This window comes from Lepisma saccharinum, chromosome 13 (genome assembly GCF_977018435.1).
Source record: "Lepisma saccharinum chromosome 13, izLepSacc3.1, whole genome shotgun sequence".
NCBI lineage: Eukaryota > Metazoa > Arthropoda > Insecta > Zygentoma > Lepismatidae > Lepisma > Lepisma saccharinum.
The window spans coordinates 11,024,673-11,042,283 of NC_139241.1; the positions used below are offsets into that span (position 1 = coordinate 11,024,673).

Consider the following 17,611-nt stretch of genomic DNA (forward strand, 5'->3'; position numbering starts at 1 on the left):
TTTGGTGCCACTTATTTATGCTACCTCCTTATGGTGCTAATTCTTTATTTATACACTTGTGCGGGCTTCCTTCTGGATCTGGACGTGGACTTCCTTCTGGATCAGGATCTGGACTTCCTTCCTTAAGCTACCTTCTGATGGTGCAAATCTTTTATACCATGCCTAAATCTACAGGGTTGGGTTCTTTTTTAGAAAGTAAACCAGACAGTGAGCCTTCCAATGGAAACAGTTAATAATATTATATCTTATTTCTTTTTACATGAAGATTATAGTTGAGAACACAAGAGTATTCTTATACAAGTAATCGGACTTTTACAGAAATTTCAATTGCTATATCCTAGATTCAAATTCCAGTTCTTATTGGTTTGTCTTCACTTTCACATTCACAATTGGTCGCTTATTCTCCCTTTCTCAGTGCGGACTTCCTTCTGGAGCTGGACTTCGACTTGTTTCTGAACTTGTACTTCCTTCTGCATCTGGACTTGGACTTCCTTCGGTACTTCCTTCTGCATCTGGACTTGGACTTCCTTCTGGACTCGGAGTTCCATATGAACTTATCTTGTCATATGCCTATTGATCACGGATCCCCTTTACAAATTGTCCTAGCCTCGTACATAATTTTTACTAAGTCCCAGAAAGATTTTCCTGTTTCACCTTTTGTTCTTCCAATAACTAATATCAAGTCCAATGTAGTAACCCATCTTGGGGCGTCGATTAGAACTCGCCACCACTAGTAAATACGACAATGTGTAGACTTGGTGCCAAACAATTGAAACGTGCAGGTCAAGTCGGTGCCGCGATTGTGACGTGCAGCCAAAAGGTGCTGTGCGTCACGACTGGAATGCACCGCCACTGGTGTAATCAAAACTTCCACAAAGGGGATCGTAGTAATCCAACAAATCCACGATTTGTTAGGAGACCCAAATTTTTATTGGTACTTTCACTTCTTTAAACTTCGTATCTATTTACATATGAGTGCATGTTTCATTTTACAAGTATTTTTATTAATTTATTATCTTTATATAGTTTCTTTATTATCTTGTACCGTATTCTATTATTGTTCATCTTCCTAATTTACTTTGGCACTAATTTACACTGTCATTCATGCATATTACAGCAATCTTCTGCCTTGCATGCCTTGTGCTTCCATCTCTGTTTAACATTTGTAATCACTCACGTGCATCAGACCGATGGAGTACGTAACACACTGCACCAGCTTATCGAAGCCCTGTGCAAAAAAGTTTGGGCTCAGACGTTGCAACACTCGTCTTGCTGCAGCCTGGACTTCTGCATCAGTTCGAAAACGCCGACCTTGCAACTCATTCTTCATGTGTGGGAAAAGATATATATCGCTAGGTGCTAAATCAGGGGTGCAAGGTGGATGCTGTAGCCGTTCCCATCCCAATTGCACAATCTTGGCCTGTGTTTGTGCGGCCGAAAGGTAGGGGGGGGGGGGAGGCATTGTAGTCCAGCAGGATGACACCAGCTGAGAGTAGGCCAGGACGTGTGGCGAATTGCCAATTTCAGCCGCTCCAAGGTCTGACAATACCGGGCAGGAGTAACCATGCCTCCTCGTTCCAGAAAGTCAATGAGCAGAATACCCCTTGCATCCCAGAAGACAGTCACAAACACCTTTCCTGCCATTGGAGTCGTCTTGAATTTCTTTCGCACGGGAGAACTCGGGATGCTTCCACTCCAACGATGTCCTCTTGAATTCGGGAGTGAAGTGATGAACGAAGCTCTCATCACCTGTCACAGTGTGCATGATGAAGGCATTTCCTTCTTCCTGGTATCTCATTAGAGCATCAAAGCTACAGCCCATTCTCGTCTGAAGATGTTCAGAAGTGAGTTGTCGAGGAACCCAACGTTAACTTTACTGTATCGCAAGTCCTCATGGATGATGCTGTGAGCCAATTGAAATGTTCAACTTGTTGGCCACCTTACGAACCTTGGTAACCTAGGGAAGAAATACGCCACCATAACAGATATACTAGACAAAGCAGAAGCAGAATTCATTCTCTCTTTCTTTTTCTTGTGTTTCTTTCTCCTAGACCAAAATCATACTGGGACAGAAGAGTCAATGAATCTTTGCCAAAGAAGAAAGCCAAGTGACACACTACTCAGCTCAGTTATGCCTGAAACTTGCTTCTGAGTAAAAGCATGAAACAGAATCCAGAGTGAACCAATCCCATTTCACAGATTTATACTTAGTGGCAGCAATATAGTTCCAAAACTGGGGGAAGCAAGGAAAGTACTTTCTCTTGGTAGATGAGACTTATTAACAGGCATTGGTGCCGAGGCAAAAAGTGGGAGCAGCTGCCTCCTCCCCTCTAATCACCACCCCTGTTCATTCTGTTGCTTGGTATTGACTTAATAATCCCTGATGACACAAGCAATGTATGCCCCCAAAACATTGGAAGTAAATGCTTAATTAAATCGCGATTTGAATCATGTGATTAATTATTATTATTATTAGAGCCCGGATTTCCATGCACAAACAAACAGCAAAATATGCATGCAAATATGCACGAAAAATATCAAAAATATGCACTAAGATATGCATAAACAATATACAATTAATTTTGTTTCACAAACATCTTACCTTAAAAAAATATCAAAAATATGCACTAAGATATGCATGAACAATATACAATTATTTTTTTTTCAAACATCTTACTTTAATGACTTCTGTTGCAATGAACTATGAACGTTTTCCTTAGGTTTTCTTCTGTAAACCCTCTGCTTTTATCAGTGAGAAACGTTTTGTAGATCGAGAAGTTCCTTTCTACATCAGCAGAAGTCACTGGTGCATGTGAGAAACACCAAACTTCCTCCTGTGTTAGGTCCTCTTCCAAGTGCACATTTTCATCATTCAGTACATTTGCAATGTCACAGATTGTTCTGTACACGGGATTTTTGTCTAATACTTGGGGAAGTTTTTCTGACGCTATTTTGGCAACACCGTGAGTTTCACTGGACAAAGTTTGCGATACTTCGCCCAACAAGGACAGTGAATGCTGCAAAGGATTATTACGGGACTCTAACTGTGTAATAATTGCAGGTATACTCGAGAAGTGGTTGTGTATGTACTTAATTTCGTTCTCAATGCCACTTCTAGAGAAACATTTCTGTGACACACAAAGAGCGGCTGCATCTTCTGGTTTTAGTGAGTCTATGACTGCCTACACTTCATTGAAATTTTCTGCATAATACAACACAGCTTCTAGCCACGAGCCCCAACATGTTAATACCGGTTGCGTAGGTAACGGAACATTTTTCACCACTTCGCGAGAGAGACGTACTCGCGAAGGAGCTTTCACAAATACTTCATTTACATTTGATACAAGTGCGTCTACTTCCAGGTATTGGTATCTGATTATTTTTGCTACGCGATGAAGACAGTGCGCAAGACAAGTCAGACAAGTCAACACTTTCAAACCAGATGCTGCTTTGACAATGTACGGGGCCGCGTCAGTAACAAACAGTAACACATTGTCATACTGGATGTGATCTGGCCACAACAAAGTTAAAGAATCGTTAAAGAATTTGGCAATTGTGAAATGATTCACTTTCTCAAACTCCTCGATATTCAGTATGTAGGGTTTACCAGTCACCTTCATTGCACCAACAACAGCATTGCAAACACAACGTCCTGCCGCGTCAATAGTCTCATCGATAGACACCCATATTTTCTCGTGCTTCATCGCTTCCCGAATTTCTCCCATGACCTCATTAAAACAAACAGACACATAGTTTTTACGTAGCGTTGATTCATCTGGCACCTTCTTTCCCGTATACTTTTCAAGGAAACCTCGTAGATGGGCATTGCTCAGTTTCCACAAAGGAATATTAATGGCACTCACAAAGGCAGGACACAGATATACATAGAATGTATCGCTTACTGTGCATTCAGATGTTGAATTAGTGGACGCTATAGTAAGCAGTTGTTGTTTACTGCGCGATCTTCTCCGAAGGGCTTCCCTGTGTCTTGCTGTATTTACATGTTGAGTAACTTGAAATTTCTTCTCTGCTGAAATTTTTTTTTTCGCACACCACGCAGAAACAAAACTGACCCATCTTCTGTAAATACACTGCTTCCAAATTCTTGTACGTATTTACGCAACAATACAGCCTTACTTGATTTTTCAGGTGGAATGTTTAACAGAATACAACGTTCTTGAACTCCTTTGATACTGACAGCAGAAATCCTTTCCACATAGTTGCCAAGTCGCGAGAAAGGCTTCGCGCTAGTTGACAGTTGTAAAAGCATCAGAAGGCGCTAGATCGCTGTTGTTTAAAAAGCGGTACATAAAATCCCAAAAAAAAACTTTAAAAATTAAAGTGTATATTGTATATTAAATTGGTATGTTCGCCATTCGGTTATCGCCGTGCAGTCGAAAGTGAATTTAGCAACGATTGTGGGCGACAAACTCAATGCTATTTTCTCGTGATAGACTATGAAATATGCTAGTATGTAGCAATAAAATTCAAAATATGCCTTATCCTGCAAAGTTTAAGAAATATGCATGCACAACAAAATTCACTCAAAATATGCACTTATATGCGCTATCAAATGTGTCTCAAAAGACTCTTTACAAGTTCGTCGGAAAGAAAAAAGTATTTTCCATACGTTTTTGCATGTTACATGAAACATGCATTTCGCATATAAATCCGGGCTCTAATAATTATTTTATTTTTTGTGTGACAACTGATATTTATTAACCTGTAGTGGATCGGTTGGACAGCAGTAATTCCAGTGGCATTAAATGCCTTGAGAATTATAAAGATCGTACCTATCCCAGTACCACGTGACAGCAATTAACATGTTATTACTCGAAAACCAGAGATGATAATTTGGTTCTATGTTTTTTTTTTTTATGATTATTATTTGTAAATTGTACATTGGAAGTTTATTGGTTTTCAGCAAATTTTCAATTTGGTACATCCCTAATATATTATTGCATCAATTACATTCTAATAATGCAACAAAAACTTCTTACATGAATATTGGGCACACACAGGAGATGTACTACGTAGAATTTTCAGCAAAAAAAGCAGACTCGACCAGGACTCTAACCTGGTTCTCTGGCATAACGTGCAATTGCTCTACCACTGAGCTACCAAGCCTGGCCTTGCCTGTTTTTTTTGCTACCCCTGTTTTAGCTGTGTGGAATAGTCTCTGCCAATGTTACCACAATGGGATATCTTGCCTTTGAAACACTGTAGACGTCGACGTTACCTGGCTCCTTCCAGCATAGAGATGTATATTACATGAAGATTTGGCACACACAGGAGATGTACTGCATAGAATTTTCAGCGAAAAATGCAATCTCGGTCAGGACTGAAGCCCGGGACAGAGACAATTCCATGCAGGTAAAACTGAGACAGCGAAAAATCAGGCGAAGCCAGGCCGGCTTGGTAGCTCAGTGGTAGAGCAATGACGCAGTATGCCAGAGACCTGGGTTCGAGTCCTGATCAAGCCTGCATTTTTTGCTAAAAATGCTACATAAAAACTTGTTAATTCTCAGTGTGTGTGTGTGCGCGCGCACGCATGTTCATGTGCTTGTAATTTGTAACCATTTTTTTCAACCTATGATGCTGAATTACAATTAGTTTTCCTTTCAGATATCTTCAGTTGAAGATACACTGGCACATTTCCGAGAGCAGTGGCAGAAGGAGTTGGTAGGAAATCCGCAGAAGAAAGAAGCAGCTTCATCTCAAAGTAGAGAGTCCTGCCCAATCCCAGCTACAGAGGAGGAGCAGGTAAATTTTGACTAGTAGTGTGCAGAATAAAAGTCCGCACCCCACTCTTTCTTATTGCGCTCATGATCAGTCTCACAATCATACTACGTTAGGTTATAACACCATGAAGCCTTGTTTCCATGATTATGAAAAAATATAAATATGCTGACCAAGGCAGTAATTTATTTTATTAAAAACATAAACTAAACGTAACGTTTCAACCTTCTAGCAAGGTCTTCATCAGACTCTGTATCAAGTACAAAAGTAACAAGATACACAAAAAGGGCATTATATATACACAAACTTTACTCCCTCCAGACTATTAGAAAGTTGTTAGGAACTTTCTAACAGGTGCCTTTCACTTTCCAACTGTACTTTCACCTAGAAGGCTAAACATAATTACTTTCATATAGAATGTGAAGAGATATTCATATAGAATATCTCACGCTCTTTTTCCTTCATTTTTCTCCCTTCTCCTCTCCTCTTTTTCTCTTGTCCTTTCCACTCTTTCTAACACAATGAACTGGAATGGGGGACTGAAGTTAAACAAAGAATGGAAGAAAGTGTTAGAAAGAGTGGAAAGGACAAGAGAGAAAGAGGAGAGGAGAAGGGAGAAAAATGAAGGAAAAAAGAGCGTGAGATATTCTATATGAATATCTCTTCACATTCTATATGAAAGTAAGTATGTTTAGCCTTCTAGGTGAAAGTACAGTTGGAAAGTGAAAGGCACCTGTTAGAAAGTTCCTAACAACTTTCTAATAGTCTGGAGGGAGTAAAGTTTGTGTATATATAATGCCCTTTTTGTGTATCTTGTTACTTTTGTACTTGATACAGAGTCTGATGAAGACCTTGCTAGAAGGTTGAAACGTTACGTTTAGTTTATGTTTTTAATAAAATAAATTACTGCCTTGGTCAGCATATTTATATTTTTTCATTACGTTATGTTCTGGGTTTGAATCCCAGGCATCATTCGACCATCAGTTGCAGAAAGGGATGTGTAAATAATAATAATAATATTCATATTGATTCTTGCCAATTCCAGTTTGAAAATTTTGTAGTAACTTAAAGGTATTCATAATACTTTTAAATAGAGCTTAACTAATGCGGTTAGTCTTACCGATTCTGACTGATACCAATATGGATTTTTGAAAATTGTAACAATTAAATTTTGTTCACAATATTCGTTGTTAATATGCACTGCAACTATTTGATCAATTTACCACATTTTTGCTTTAAAATATTCAAGAATTGTACTGAGACAATTTATCTATGAATATTGTGCATATGTCATTCGGAAAGTAAAGGCTGTTTGCGCACTACGAAGCTTCTCAATTTTACCTTTGTAATGAAGATGAAGGAGGACCTTGCTGGTAAACACTTTGCAGGTGATGAGAAACTACAGGATGCTGTCATGGTCTGGTTTAATCGCCAGGCGGGAACATGGTGTGAGGAGGGGATAGTTAAACTTGTGTCGAGGTACGACAAGTGCGTCAGTGTCAACGGTAAGAGATGTAGGTAAAAGTATGATGTGGCAAAACATGTATATTCCGTTTCTGCAATATTATTAATTAATATATTTCTATGGCAAAACGTTCTTTACTTTCCGAATGACCCTTGTATAATTTAGTGCAGTCATGCATACAGGCATGGAGGTCAACAAACTACAGTAAAACCTCGTTAATCCAGACTAATGTGGGGGATAAGTTGACCGGTTTAACGAAACTCCGGATTAACTGATATAACCTAAAAGAACAGTAGAAAGTGCATTAAAACTCAGTTTACAACAAACATATTTAACATGGTGTATTTAATGGGCATAGGCCTAAATACACTATACAGTACAGTACAAAGTCTGCGGGAAACAGAATTTCATCAGTGGTTCACTGTCTTTTCTTTGGGAAGTTCTCTTCTTGGGGTCGGGATTAAAGAGGTTTTACTGTATTGAGATTCTGCAAGGGCCATTTGGAATTTAATTTGGATTGGTAGAATATCAGTTACAAGTATCAGTGTTTTATCAGTATTTCTCAAAATTTCGTATCAACCCACCCCTAATTAATATAAATAACGAGGTGACTGCAATGATTTTTGATTTGAAAAAGAAACTGCATGTTTAGACAATTACTTAACAAAACCAGGGTGTTTACACCTTTAAATTTGCAGAACTACTAATAAAATTTACAGAACTTTGCCATCAGTAAAATTATCAATAATTTTATGGATATGTCCATTGGCTGATACCATGGAAAATATAAAAGGTGTGGCATAAATATTGGCTTTTTTAAATGCAACGAAACTAATACTAGCTTCTAGAAGTAAAGTGCTCCCCTGTGCTTAGCACCACGCCATGAAGGCATATAGGGGGTGTGGGTGTAACTTGATCCGGTCGTGAGTGGGGGTGCCGGGGCCGCTTCCAACGTTAGAAAAGTTCCCGGATTTGAACCGGCTGGGGATTGAACCCCGTACCTTTAGCATGAATACTAGCTTTTACTTTTTTTAAAAAAAGAAATACAAACACATCAATTACATTCTTAAACATTGCCATTTGCGAAATATGCACAGTCACATTTATATTTTGAAACTTTTCGTCCCACCATGTTATCGTTTACACTCGGACAATCTGCGATGGAAATCGTCAATGGCACGTTCCAACATCTAAAACCTATTGGTTTCTGCTTCAGTGCATTTCCCGCAAATTCAAAGTTCTTCTCCCACATCCTGATTTCATAGGCCGATGGAATAAGATCATGTCTCCTGAGATTTAAGTAACATCGATATTCTTGTCTCGCAGAGGCAACAGTGTCACCATTTTTTAAAAAATGCCCTCACAGCTACAGCACGTTGCGCTCTGCTCTGACGGTCCATGTCTGTAATTGGCGTACATTGCTGAAGCAAGTGACAATCAGTAAGTGTTACCAACTCCATTACAGAAACTTTCCCAACGAAAACAAAATACCAATTTGTATGCCACACCCTGCATTTTCTAATAAAGAAAACAGCTTTTTGTTTTACTTCAAAGTAGCGTTGCTGGAATCTGGTAACCTGATAAAATTAAATGTCAATTCTATTCAGTTTCTTGCCATGTACACATGTGAATGTGTTACAAATAGATGTTTTCAGTTTCATTTTAAATGTACAGAACTCGTTTGTTGGTGCTGGTTGATTTTCAATTTGTACTTAAAACTGTAGAAATAAATTTGTAACACCCTGTATGCACAGTTGTTCAATTCATAACATGTTGAAATTTTGTTTTTCCAAACAAAGGCAGCGAACCTGTTCCTAAAAGGCATCCAGCACGAGCAGGAAGGTGAACTGTATGAAGCCATCCAGTACTATCGACGGGCTGTTCAACTGGTCCCAGATATTGAGTTCCGTATATTTGAGAACAGCAAGCGTAAAGCAAAGGACGAACTGGAACTGGAGACTAGTGAAGGTACGCTTTGACGTTCTTCCATTTCATTCTTTGTATTTGAGTTGAAACTGTTTTAACACATTCAGATTCAGCTCCGGGAGGACCATTTAAATGGCCAGCCCAGGCATTTTCTGAATCCGAACTCTCTTTTTAAGCCATTCAGATAGGAACCCAACCACTTTGAGGGGTTCCTGCTGGTGTCCCCTACTGATGACCCCCCCGGATCCCTCAGTATTTTGGCACCCTGGACAGGCACTCCGGTACATCGGACCTCCCCCCCCCCACGAAGTCATGTGGTGCACCACTTGTTGTATGTATTTCAACACAGGGAAGAAAATGCTAAAAAACCTGAGAAAATGAACAGAGTAGTTAAACAACCTTAGTTGTTTAAGGCCAAATACAAACAAGAACACACTTTAAAATGACCTTGGTCGTTTACGGGCAGGAATGTGTTAATTATGGTTGATCATTTACACATTATGAATATATACCACTTCAAGCTCTCTCATTGAACAATTTCAAGTACATTCAGTAGAACTCTGTATGTTCACAAATTTTACATGCTCCCCTATATTTTTGGTAAATATAAAAGAAAAATTTCGGTGCAAAAACAAAGTCAATTTCTGGTTCAAAAGTGGTAAATAAAATTTCACTGTTATGGTGGTGCAGTATAATATTACATTTTGGTTTTAAGATTGTGAATGTAATCCCAAATTTGATTTAAAAACTGCACTTACTACACAAAATAAACATATGCCTTCTAATAGCACATTTATGTCGTTACCAGAATATTAAGTTTATTCCTATTGTAATATAATTAAGCCTTGTTTCCATATTAAAACCAATAAGTTGCTGACCAAGGCAGTTTATTAAGATAAAAACACTTAACACATAACGTTTCGACCCTGTATCAGGGTCTTCCTCAGACGAAGAACTAAACTAAAATGATGAAATATACTACACACAGAAAGATTACATACACATAGCAGGGTCACAAGCCACACAACAACAAATCAAGTTGACAGTCCTTATCTAGGAAGATTTCTCCAAAGGAATTAAACATATCACCTCCTGACAGTTGTTGACTAATGGGTCTACTACACTGACAGGTGATTGACAGGTCAAGATTAGCAAGAGTCTAGAACCACCTGCTTACCACTCCCCCACCCCTCCTGTCTTTTTGGTTATGGATGAATACCTCCTCCTCTGGTCTTCTTCTTTTTTTCTCTTCTTTCTTCCTTGTTCATACTTCTTTTTTCTTCATTCCTTTTCTTCATCCTTTCAACTTTCTCTAACACACTCTTCCATTCCTTGTTTATCTTGAGTCCTCCATTCCAATTCATGATGTCTTCTCCTTTCTTTTCTATTTCTTTGGCCTCCTTCCATTTTCTCACTAGTTCTCTCTTCTCTTTTCCTATTCGCCTAGCCAAATCCCATTCAACTTCATGTCCTGTTTCTCTAGTGTGTTTGAATATGGCATTCCTGTCTCTCTTCAATCTTACATCATCCATGTGTTGCTTTAACCTGTCTTTAAGTCTCTTCTTCGTTTCCCCTATATATACACTTTCACATCCTCTGCACTTCACCTCGTAGATAACCTCTTCCTCTTCTTCCTCTCTCTTTTCTTCTTCTTGCTGGCTATACTTAAAATAGTGCGTCCTCCCTTCCTGTAAGTTCTTATACCCACTTTCCTCAGCACTTTGCATATCTTCTCTGTGGCATCGCCCATACTTCTTATACCAAACCATCTCTCTTTTTCTTCCTTCTCTTCCAGTCCTCTCTCTCCAGTTGATTCCAGAGAAGATATGCAAAGTGCTGAGGAAAGTGGGTATAAGAACTTACAGGAAGGGAGGACGCACTATTTTAAGTATAGCCAGCAAGAAGAAGAAAGAAAAGAGAGAGGAAGAGGTTATCTACGAGGTGAAGTGCAGAGGATGTGAAAGTGTATATATAGGGGAAACGAAGAAGAGACTTAAAGACAGGTTAAAGCAACACATGGATGATGTGAGATTGAAGAGAGACAGGAATGCCATATTCAAACACACTAGAGAAACAGGACATGAAGTTGAATGGGATTTGGCTAGGCGAATAGGAAAAGAGAAGAGAGAACTAGTGAGAAAATGGAAGGAGGCCAAAGAAATAGAAAAGAAAGGAGAAGACATCATGAATTGGAATGGAGGACTCAAGATAAACAAGGAATGGAAGAGTGTGTTAGAGAAAGTTGAAAGGATGAAGAAAAGGAATGAAGAAAAAAGAAGTATGAACAAGGAAGAAAGAAGAGAAAAAAAGAAGAAGACCAGAGGAGGAGGTATTCATCCATAACCAAAAAGACAGGAGGGGTGGGGGAGTGGTAAGCAGGTGGTTCTAGACTCTTGCTAATCTTGACCTGTCAATCACCTGTCAGTGTAGTAGACCCATTAGTCAACAACTGTCAGGAGGTGATATGTTTAATTCCTTTGGAGAAATCTTCCTAGATAAGGACTGTCAACTTGATTTGTTGTTGTGTGGCTTGTGACCCTGCTATGTGTATGTAATCTTTCTGTGTGTAGTATATTTCATCATTTTAGTTTAGTTCTTCCTCTGAGGAAGACCCTGATACAGGGTCGAAACGTTATATGTTAAGTGTTTTTATCTTAATAAACTGCCTTGGTCAGCAACTTATTAGTTTATTCCTGTATAAAGGGGTCCATTTTTGCTTCTCAAATCTTTACAGCAGATTTAATCAATTTTCCATGAATTGCATAACTCGCAGGATAATTCAGACTTCAGAAAGTGTCGGGTCTGTAAATAAACTCTAAATTTCATGTTTAGGTGTCTATTTCGCATTTTGAAGTTCATTTCGCATTATTTCGTGACAAAACAGGGTAGGAAAATGCACCACACACCTTTCAGAAACATGAAAAATTTACATTACAATGTGTTATTTCGTGTTTTCGCCAAAAACAAAACAAAATATGCATGCCTCGACCTATTATGCATTCAATCTCCATGTATCAAAATTTTTCCTAGATTTTTACATTTTCCTTATGACGAGACTAGGCTAGTGAGGCTTCCCCGGCCCCTGTTGTGTCTTCATATACCCTTCCTACCAAACTCGAACATTTCACGTCACAGGACTTCGGACACTCCCGTCAAGTAGCGCACGGGTACGCAGCATTGTGTTTGTCCTAGCGAACCATTCTGTACCAGCCTTGATTAAAAAAAAAATCACTGCCAAATCACTTAGCACCATGCCATGAAGGCGTATAGGGGGTGTGGGGGTAACGCCCCACACTTTCTTGATCCGGTCGTGAGTGGGGGTGATGTGATCAGCATCATGACCCTGACCATCTTTACCCCCCCCCCCCCCCCAGGTACCCATGTCATTCGATGCTGGGTGGGTGCCGGGGCCACTTCCAACGTTAGAAAAGTTCCCAGATTTCAACCGGCCGGGGATCGAACGTGGGACCTATAGCATGGTAGTCAGACATGTTACCGACTGAGCCACCATGGCCATCACCTCGAAATTGTTGAACTCTATGTTGAATTGCTAGCTATGTTCGTGAATTCTCATCTATTCAAAATCCTTCCTTACTGAACAAGATAAAGTTAGCTCAATTAGTATTCAATCATTACAAATGTTGGTGAAAATATTCCTTATGACTACTAAAGTCATATCCTGTATTTTAAGTTGTTCTGTTTGAGAAACATAAAATTGAGGTTTCACTATAATTCTTCTTAACATGCGATATACTGTATTTACGCATGTATAATGTGCACTTTTTTCCAAAATTTTTGACCTCAAAAACTGTGGTGCTTATTTTGCATGGAATAATTTGGACAGCCAACTTGAAACCGTACAGTGCCATTCCATGATTTTGTGACGCATTCATTTTTCATGTTTATGGAACCCTATCATGTTATATATCGTTGTAAAGCTTAAATTCTGTAGTTTCTTACTATCACCACATTATTCCATTCAAAATGACAACACTAATGTGCAGTGCAGTTGAAATAAGCTCATCACAAAATGAAGAAACACTGTAATTTTGTGCTACTTTGGATGAAAGAAAAGATAAAAGAAGAAAATAATTAAATTGTATTACTGGTCAAATCATATGACATATATGGAGCGTGTAAATGCCTTAATAAAAAAATCTTGTGCTGCTAACTGCTAGTTTGAGAGTCCTGGATGTGCCTCATAAATGTTACGTTAGCCATGGAAAAAGTATATATTTTGAAGGTTTTTTTAAAAGAAAGTAAGGAGAAAATGAGCAAATCCATGTATAAAAATTCAACTCTTCTTGGTCCACATAGCAACAGCTTGCTTTACAACCTACAACTAAGAAAGCCATTTCTTGAACCTGGATTATACTGCACATTATATACAAGATATACTCTTTTGTAACTTTTCCCCATCAAAATCCAGGGTGCGCATTATACACACATGCGTAAATACGGTATAAGTTTGGATCAAATGTCTACAACTTTTATTAATTGAGTGTACATGTTTTATTTCGGCTAACAGTTTTGGGACCTTAATACACCACCAGTTTCACAATCTACACTAGACATAGGTAACAATAAAGTACATTTTTTTTATATGTATAAATATAATATTTTTATTATTTAGCAGAAATACAGAAGGTTGTTTAGGATATATCTGAACAACTTTGTGAGGCCATTGCTATGTGTAGGATTGAGCGAGAGTGACAGTGCAGCTGTTGTTATCAGTCGTGTATCACAGTTTGCAGGTGCCAGTGTGTTATGTGTGCCTAAAGTGAACCATTACAGTGGAACCTCGATTTTACTTTTTTCAGGTGACCAAGCTGTAAAAACTTAAAATGCAGGAAAATGTAAAATCGAGAAACATTTTATAACATTTTGCTGTGTTGTGACCATTAACCCTTAGTTCGCCCCCTTTGCATATATGCAACAAAAAAAGTATGTCCCTTGTAGCCGCTGTTTTGCAATCGTGTTTACGAAAATTCCAAATCCCCCCCCCCTTCTCGGAATATGTCACGTGTTTGGGCTTTGGGCTCACATGTTCGCTCAGCAGTTGACAGACACAATAAATGCTTGGTATTTACGATGCTGTTTTCCTCCAAGCTTCCAACGCTGTGATTTATTACTGATAAGGCACACATTCTTCTTTGTGTTTAGACCTGGTGATCCAGCTGAAATAGTGGCCGGGTGGGGGATCAAGGAGAGAGGGGATTGGATGAGGTTTGGCAGTGTCAGCTTTCTGTCGCCTATATGTAAGAAATGCAATGAAGCTTGACGATAGCCAGCCAGAGGCCAGAAGCGTGAGAGTATCCAGAAGTATAGACAAAACAAACGATTGCAAAGGCTCCCTTCCCTCCTCTGTTAGGAAAGGCCTCACCATAAACAGTTCGTATCATATAACAGCTCATCGATTTCCCTAATGCACAATCGTTGCACAATCGTTTCATTCCGGACATATTTCCACAAAGAGCCGAGTCAACAGGGAAGAAATAGATTCACTGTAGCTACACAAGATGCAAGTGCGAAGAAAAAAAGCGAAAGTTCGGGTTTTCTCCCCAAAGTAGCTGGAGAAGAGGGGGCACACTCCACATTTTTATGATTTTTTCATTGAAATTTGGGGGATGCAGCCCCGCCCATAACCCCCCCCCCCCCCCCCCCCCATGGTTGGGGCAACCAAATTTTACTTTGTTGCATGCACCGATGTTCTACCTGCAAAACAAAAGTTATCTGAAGTAGATTGGTCCCATAGTGTCAGAGTTTTAACAATTTTATGAATAATATGCAAATTTGCTAAAATTCGCTGTTTTGAGGAAAAAAACAGAGTTTTACGTTTTGCCTTATTATTCAAATTGTATTGCACCTACGAACATGAATCAAGTTTCATTCTGTTGCGGAAGGTCCATTCTTTGAAAAAAAGCAAAAGTTCCGGTTTTCTCCCCAAAGTAGCTGGAGAAGAGGGGGCAAACTCCACATTTTTATGTTTCTTTCATTGAAATTTGGGGGATGCAGCCCCCGCCCGTAAACCCCCCCCCCCCCCCGACCCGTGGTTGGGTCATCCAAATTTTATATGGTTGCATGCACCGATGTATTACCTGCCAAACAAAAGTAATCCGAAGTAGATTGGTCCCATAGTGTCAGAGTTATTACGATTTTTCTCCATTATGTATACGAATTCAAATTTCGCGTTGAAAGCCTCGGCGACACTGGGCTTACTTTCGTCAGACCGCGCGGCATACTAAGGGTTAAGATTGAATGTATAATGCGGGAAAATTTAATGTCTGGGAACGTAAAGTAAGGGTTCCACATTTATTGGAAAAGGTGCGTCATGTTCTTTTTCCATGCACATTTCTCGAATAGTAAAACAGTGTCGGGAGAATGGTTTGACGATCGGGAAAACCACTGTGAAAGAGATAGTGTCCCAGGGTGCACAACCAAGCCCCGTTGATAAACATTCACCCTCAAAAGGCAGCCATAAGAGGACAGCAGTAAAAGTATCGAGGGTTGTGCTCGAGAGATTCAGCGAAAGACATGCCAGAAAAATCCACCATATGAGATTGTGACGAGGGTGCATATTTCTTCTTCCACTGAACACGACCATCCATAACCATTTTAGACTGTGGTGCATTTGTAAGGCCCATGTGCACCACCACCTTCCACGCCACATCGCCAAACGCAGGGTCAACTGCAGAATACTCCATAAAAGACACCTGGTGAGGTAGAAATGGAGAACTATGATCACAGTGGATAAAGCATACATTTACCTCACTGGCAGTGATCACATTCCATCAATTACATACTGTAATGCCAGGACACTTTTCCAAGAGGCTTCATGGTTGTCACTGGATTCAGTTATGTGGGGAAGTTGCTGATGTATAAGGTGGACAGAAATGTGAAGCTCAAAGCTCTCTAATTTGTCATCCATTATGATGTTCCCCCATCTTCAATATGGAGAGGACACTTAACAGGTGCACATTCATATTGGAGAAGTCCTCAAGTTGTCCCTCTGCTTTTAACGGGAGATGGAAATGGACACATGGATTCATGTTATCTCATTACAGGACATACCGGGGAAAAGCCCTGATGTCACTCATATGGATTTCTGTGAATTCAGACTCTTGAAACAACATTTGCAACATCTTCGTCCACACACCCTCCCCAGACTTGGCAAAAGCCTGCAGAGAGGAGTTGGATAACAAGGTGTCTTACCAGTCAAGAATGTCAAGAAGAAAAAGTCGAGAAATGAACAGGTAGGTCAAGAAAGTCAAGAATTTTTACTATTTTTTTTTTCAGTGTGTAGTGAATTTAAATTGTTATATACCTGCACTGGTATTTTATAAAATTGAATACAGTGAAATCTCAGTTATATGTTTTATGGGGGACAGAAGGTTAAAAACGTATAACTGAGAAAAACGTATTATTGAAATATATTTAAAATGGTAAAATTAACTACACAAAGAAAGAAAAGGAGTACTACATATACACCAAAGTTTGCTGTATTGCACTAATCTGTTCTAAATCGTTATTGTAAATTCTCAAATGCACGAGAAATAGACATTGAAGGTGCCAGGGAGTGATAGGGGTACAAGCAAGGTTTACCCGCTTAATCCATTCAGCCCATTCTCTGCCAAAAACCATACTGAACATTAAGACGTTTATCTCGATCTTATGTTTACTGTAACTCTCGTTTCTCGCTTTATACTTTTCCAAACCCCACCGATGACAAAATTTGCCAGAAGCCTGTCCCGCATGCCAGTCGACCTCTCCTTTCTGCTGTAGCAGTCTATTTATTCACCATGCTACCTTAAACTCCTGCCTTACGATCAGGGAACAAGCGAACTATTGCGAAAACGATAGTCATTAAATGCTGCTTTCTCTACAGTTTTAACACATTCTAAAAGCGTGGCTGGTGTCTTTGTTGTGCCCCCCCCCCCCCATAAAAACGTATGTGGACAATTGAGAACATGGCTAATTCACTATTCCCATTTCTTTATCTACGTAATCGTTACTAGTAGAAGGGGGAGGGGAGAGGGAGCAGAAGGGGAGAACTTGCCTGGAAAACTTTCCTTTCTTGTTTGCCCGGGTAAGAAAAATTTGCCAATCCCTGTTGTCCGATATTGGTTCAGGAATGAATGAAAAAAGCCGCTAATCTCCTCACAGAAGAGATAATTAATCTGCAACTGTTGTGCAGGGCCAGTGGCGTGCCCAGGATTTTTTAAAGCGAGGGGTTTAAGTATACTTTTTTTTTTTAGTAGTCAGCCCTAAATTTGCCATCTTTTCTTGCCTACAACTTTCTCTTTTTTTAGGAATACTGGGCCAAGGGGGAAGGGGTATGATCCCCACAACCCCCCCCCCCCTTGGGCATGCCACTGTGCAGGGCTTTTCATGAAGGAGCCTTCTTAATGCAGATATCTGCATATGCAATATTGTTTGTGTGTCCCTTACAATACAATAATCCTTCCCCCTTTCTTTCTGTAA

General features: G+C 39.5%; 1 protein-coding gene across 2 annotated transcripts in view; it reads left to right on the forward strand.

The window, feature by feature from the left end:
- LOC145997170 (F-box only protein 9) overlaps positions 1-17,611 on the forward strand; it is a 59,455-nt gene that overhangs the window by 16,498 nt on the left and 25,346 nt on the right. Inside the window, exons 3-4 of one of the 2 annotated variants that reach the window (XM_083133855.1) lie at positions 5,614-5,763; positions 9,004-9,172. In XM_083133855.1, coding sequence (XP_082989981.1) covers positions 5,614-5,763; positions 9,004-9,172 — 319 coding nt within the window. The remainder of the gene's footprint in view (positions 1-5,613; positions 5,764-9,003; positions 9,173-17,611) is intronic. The other variant, XM_083133856.1, reaches the window with a different exon arrangement.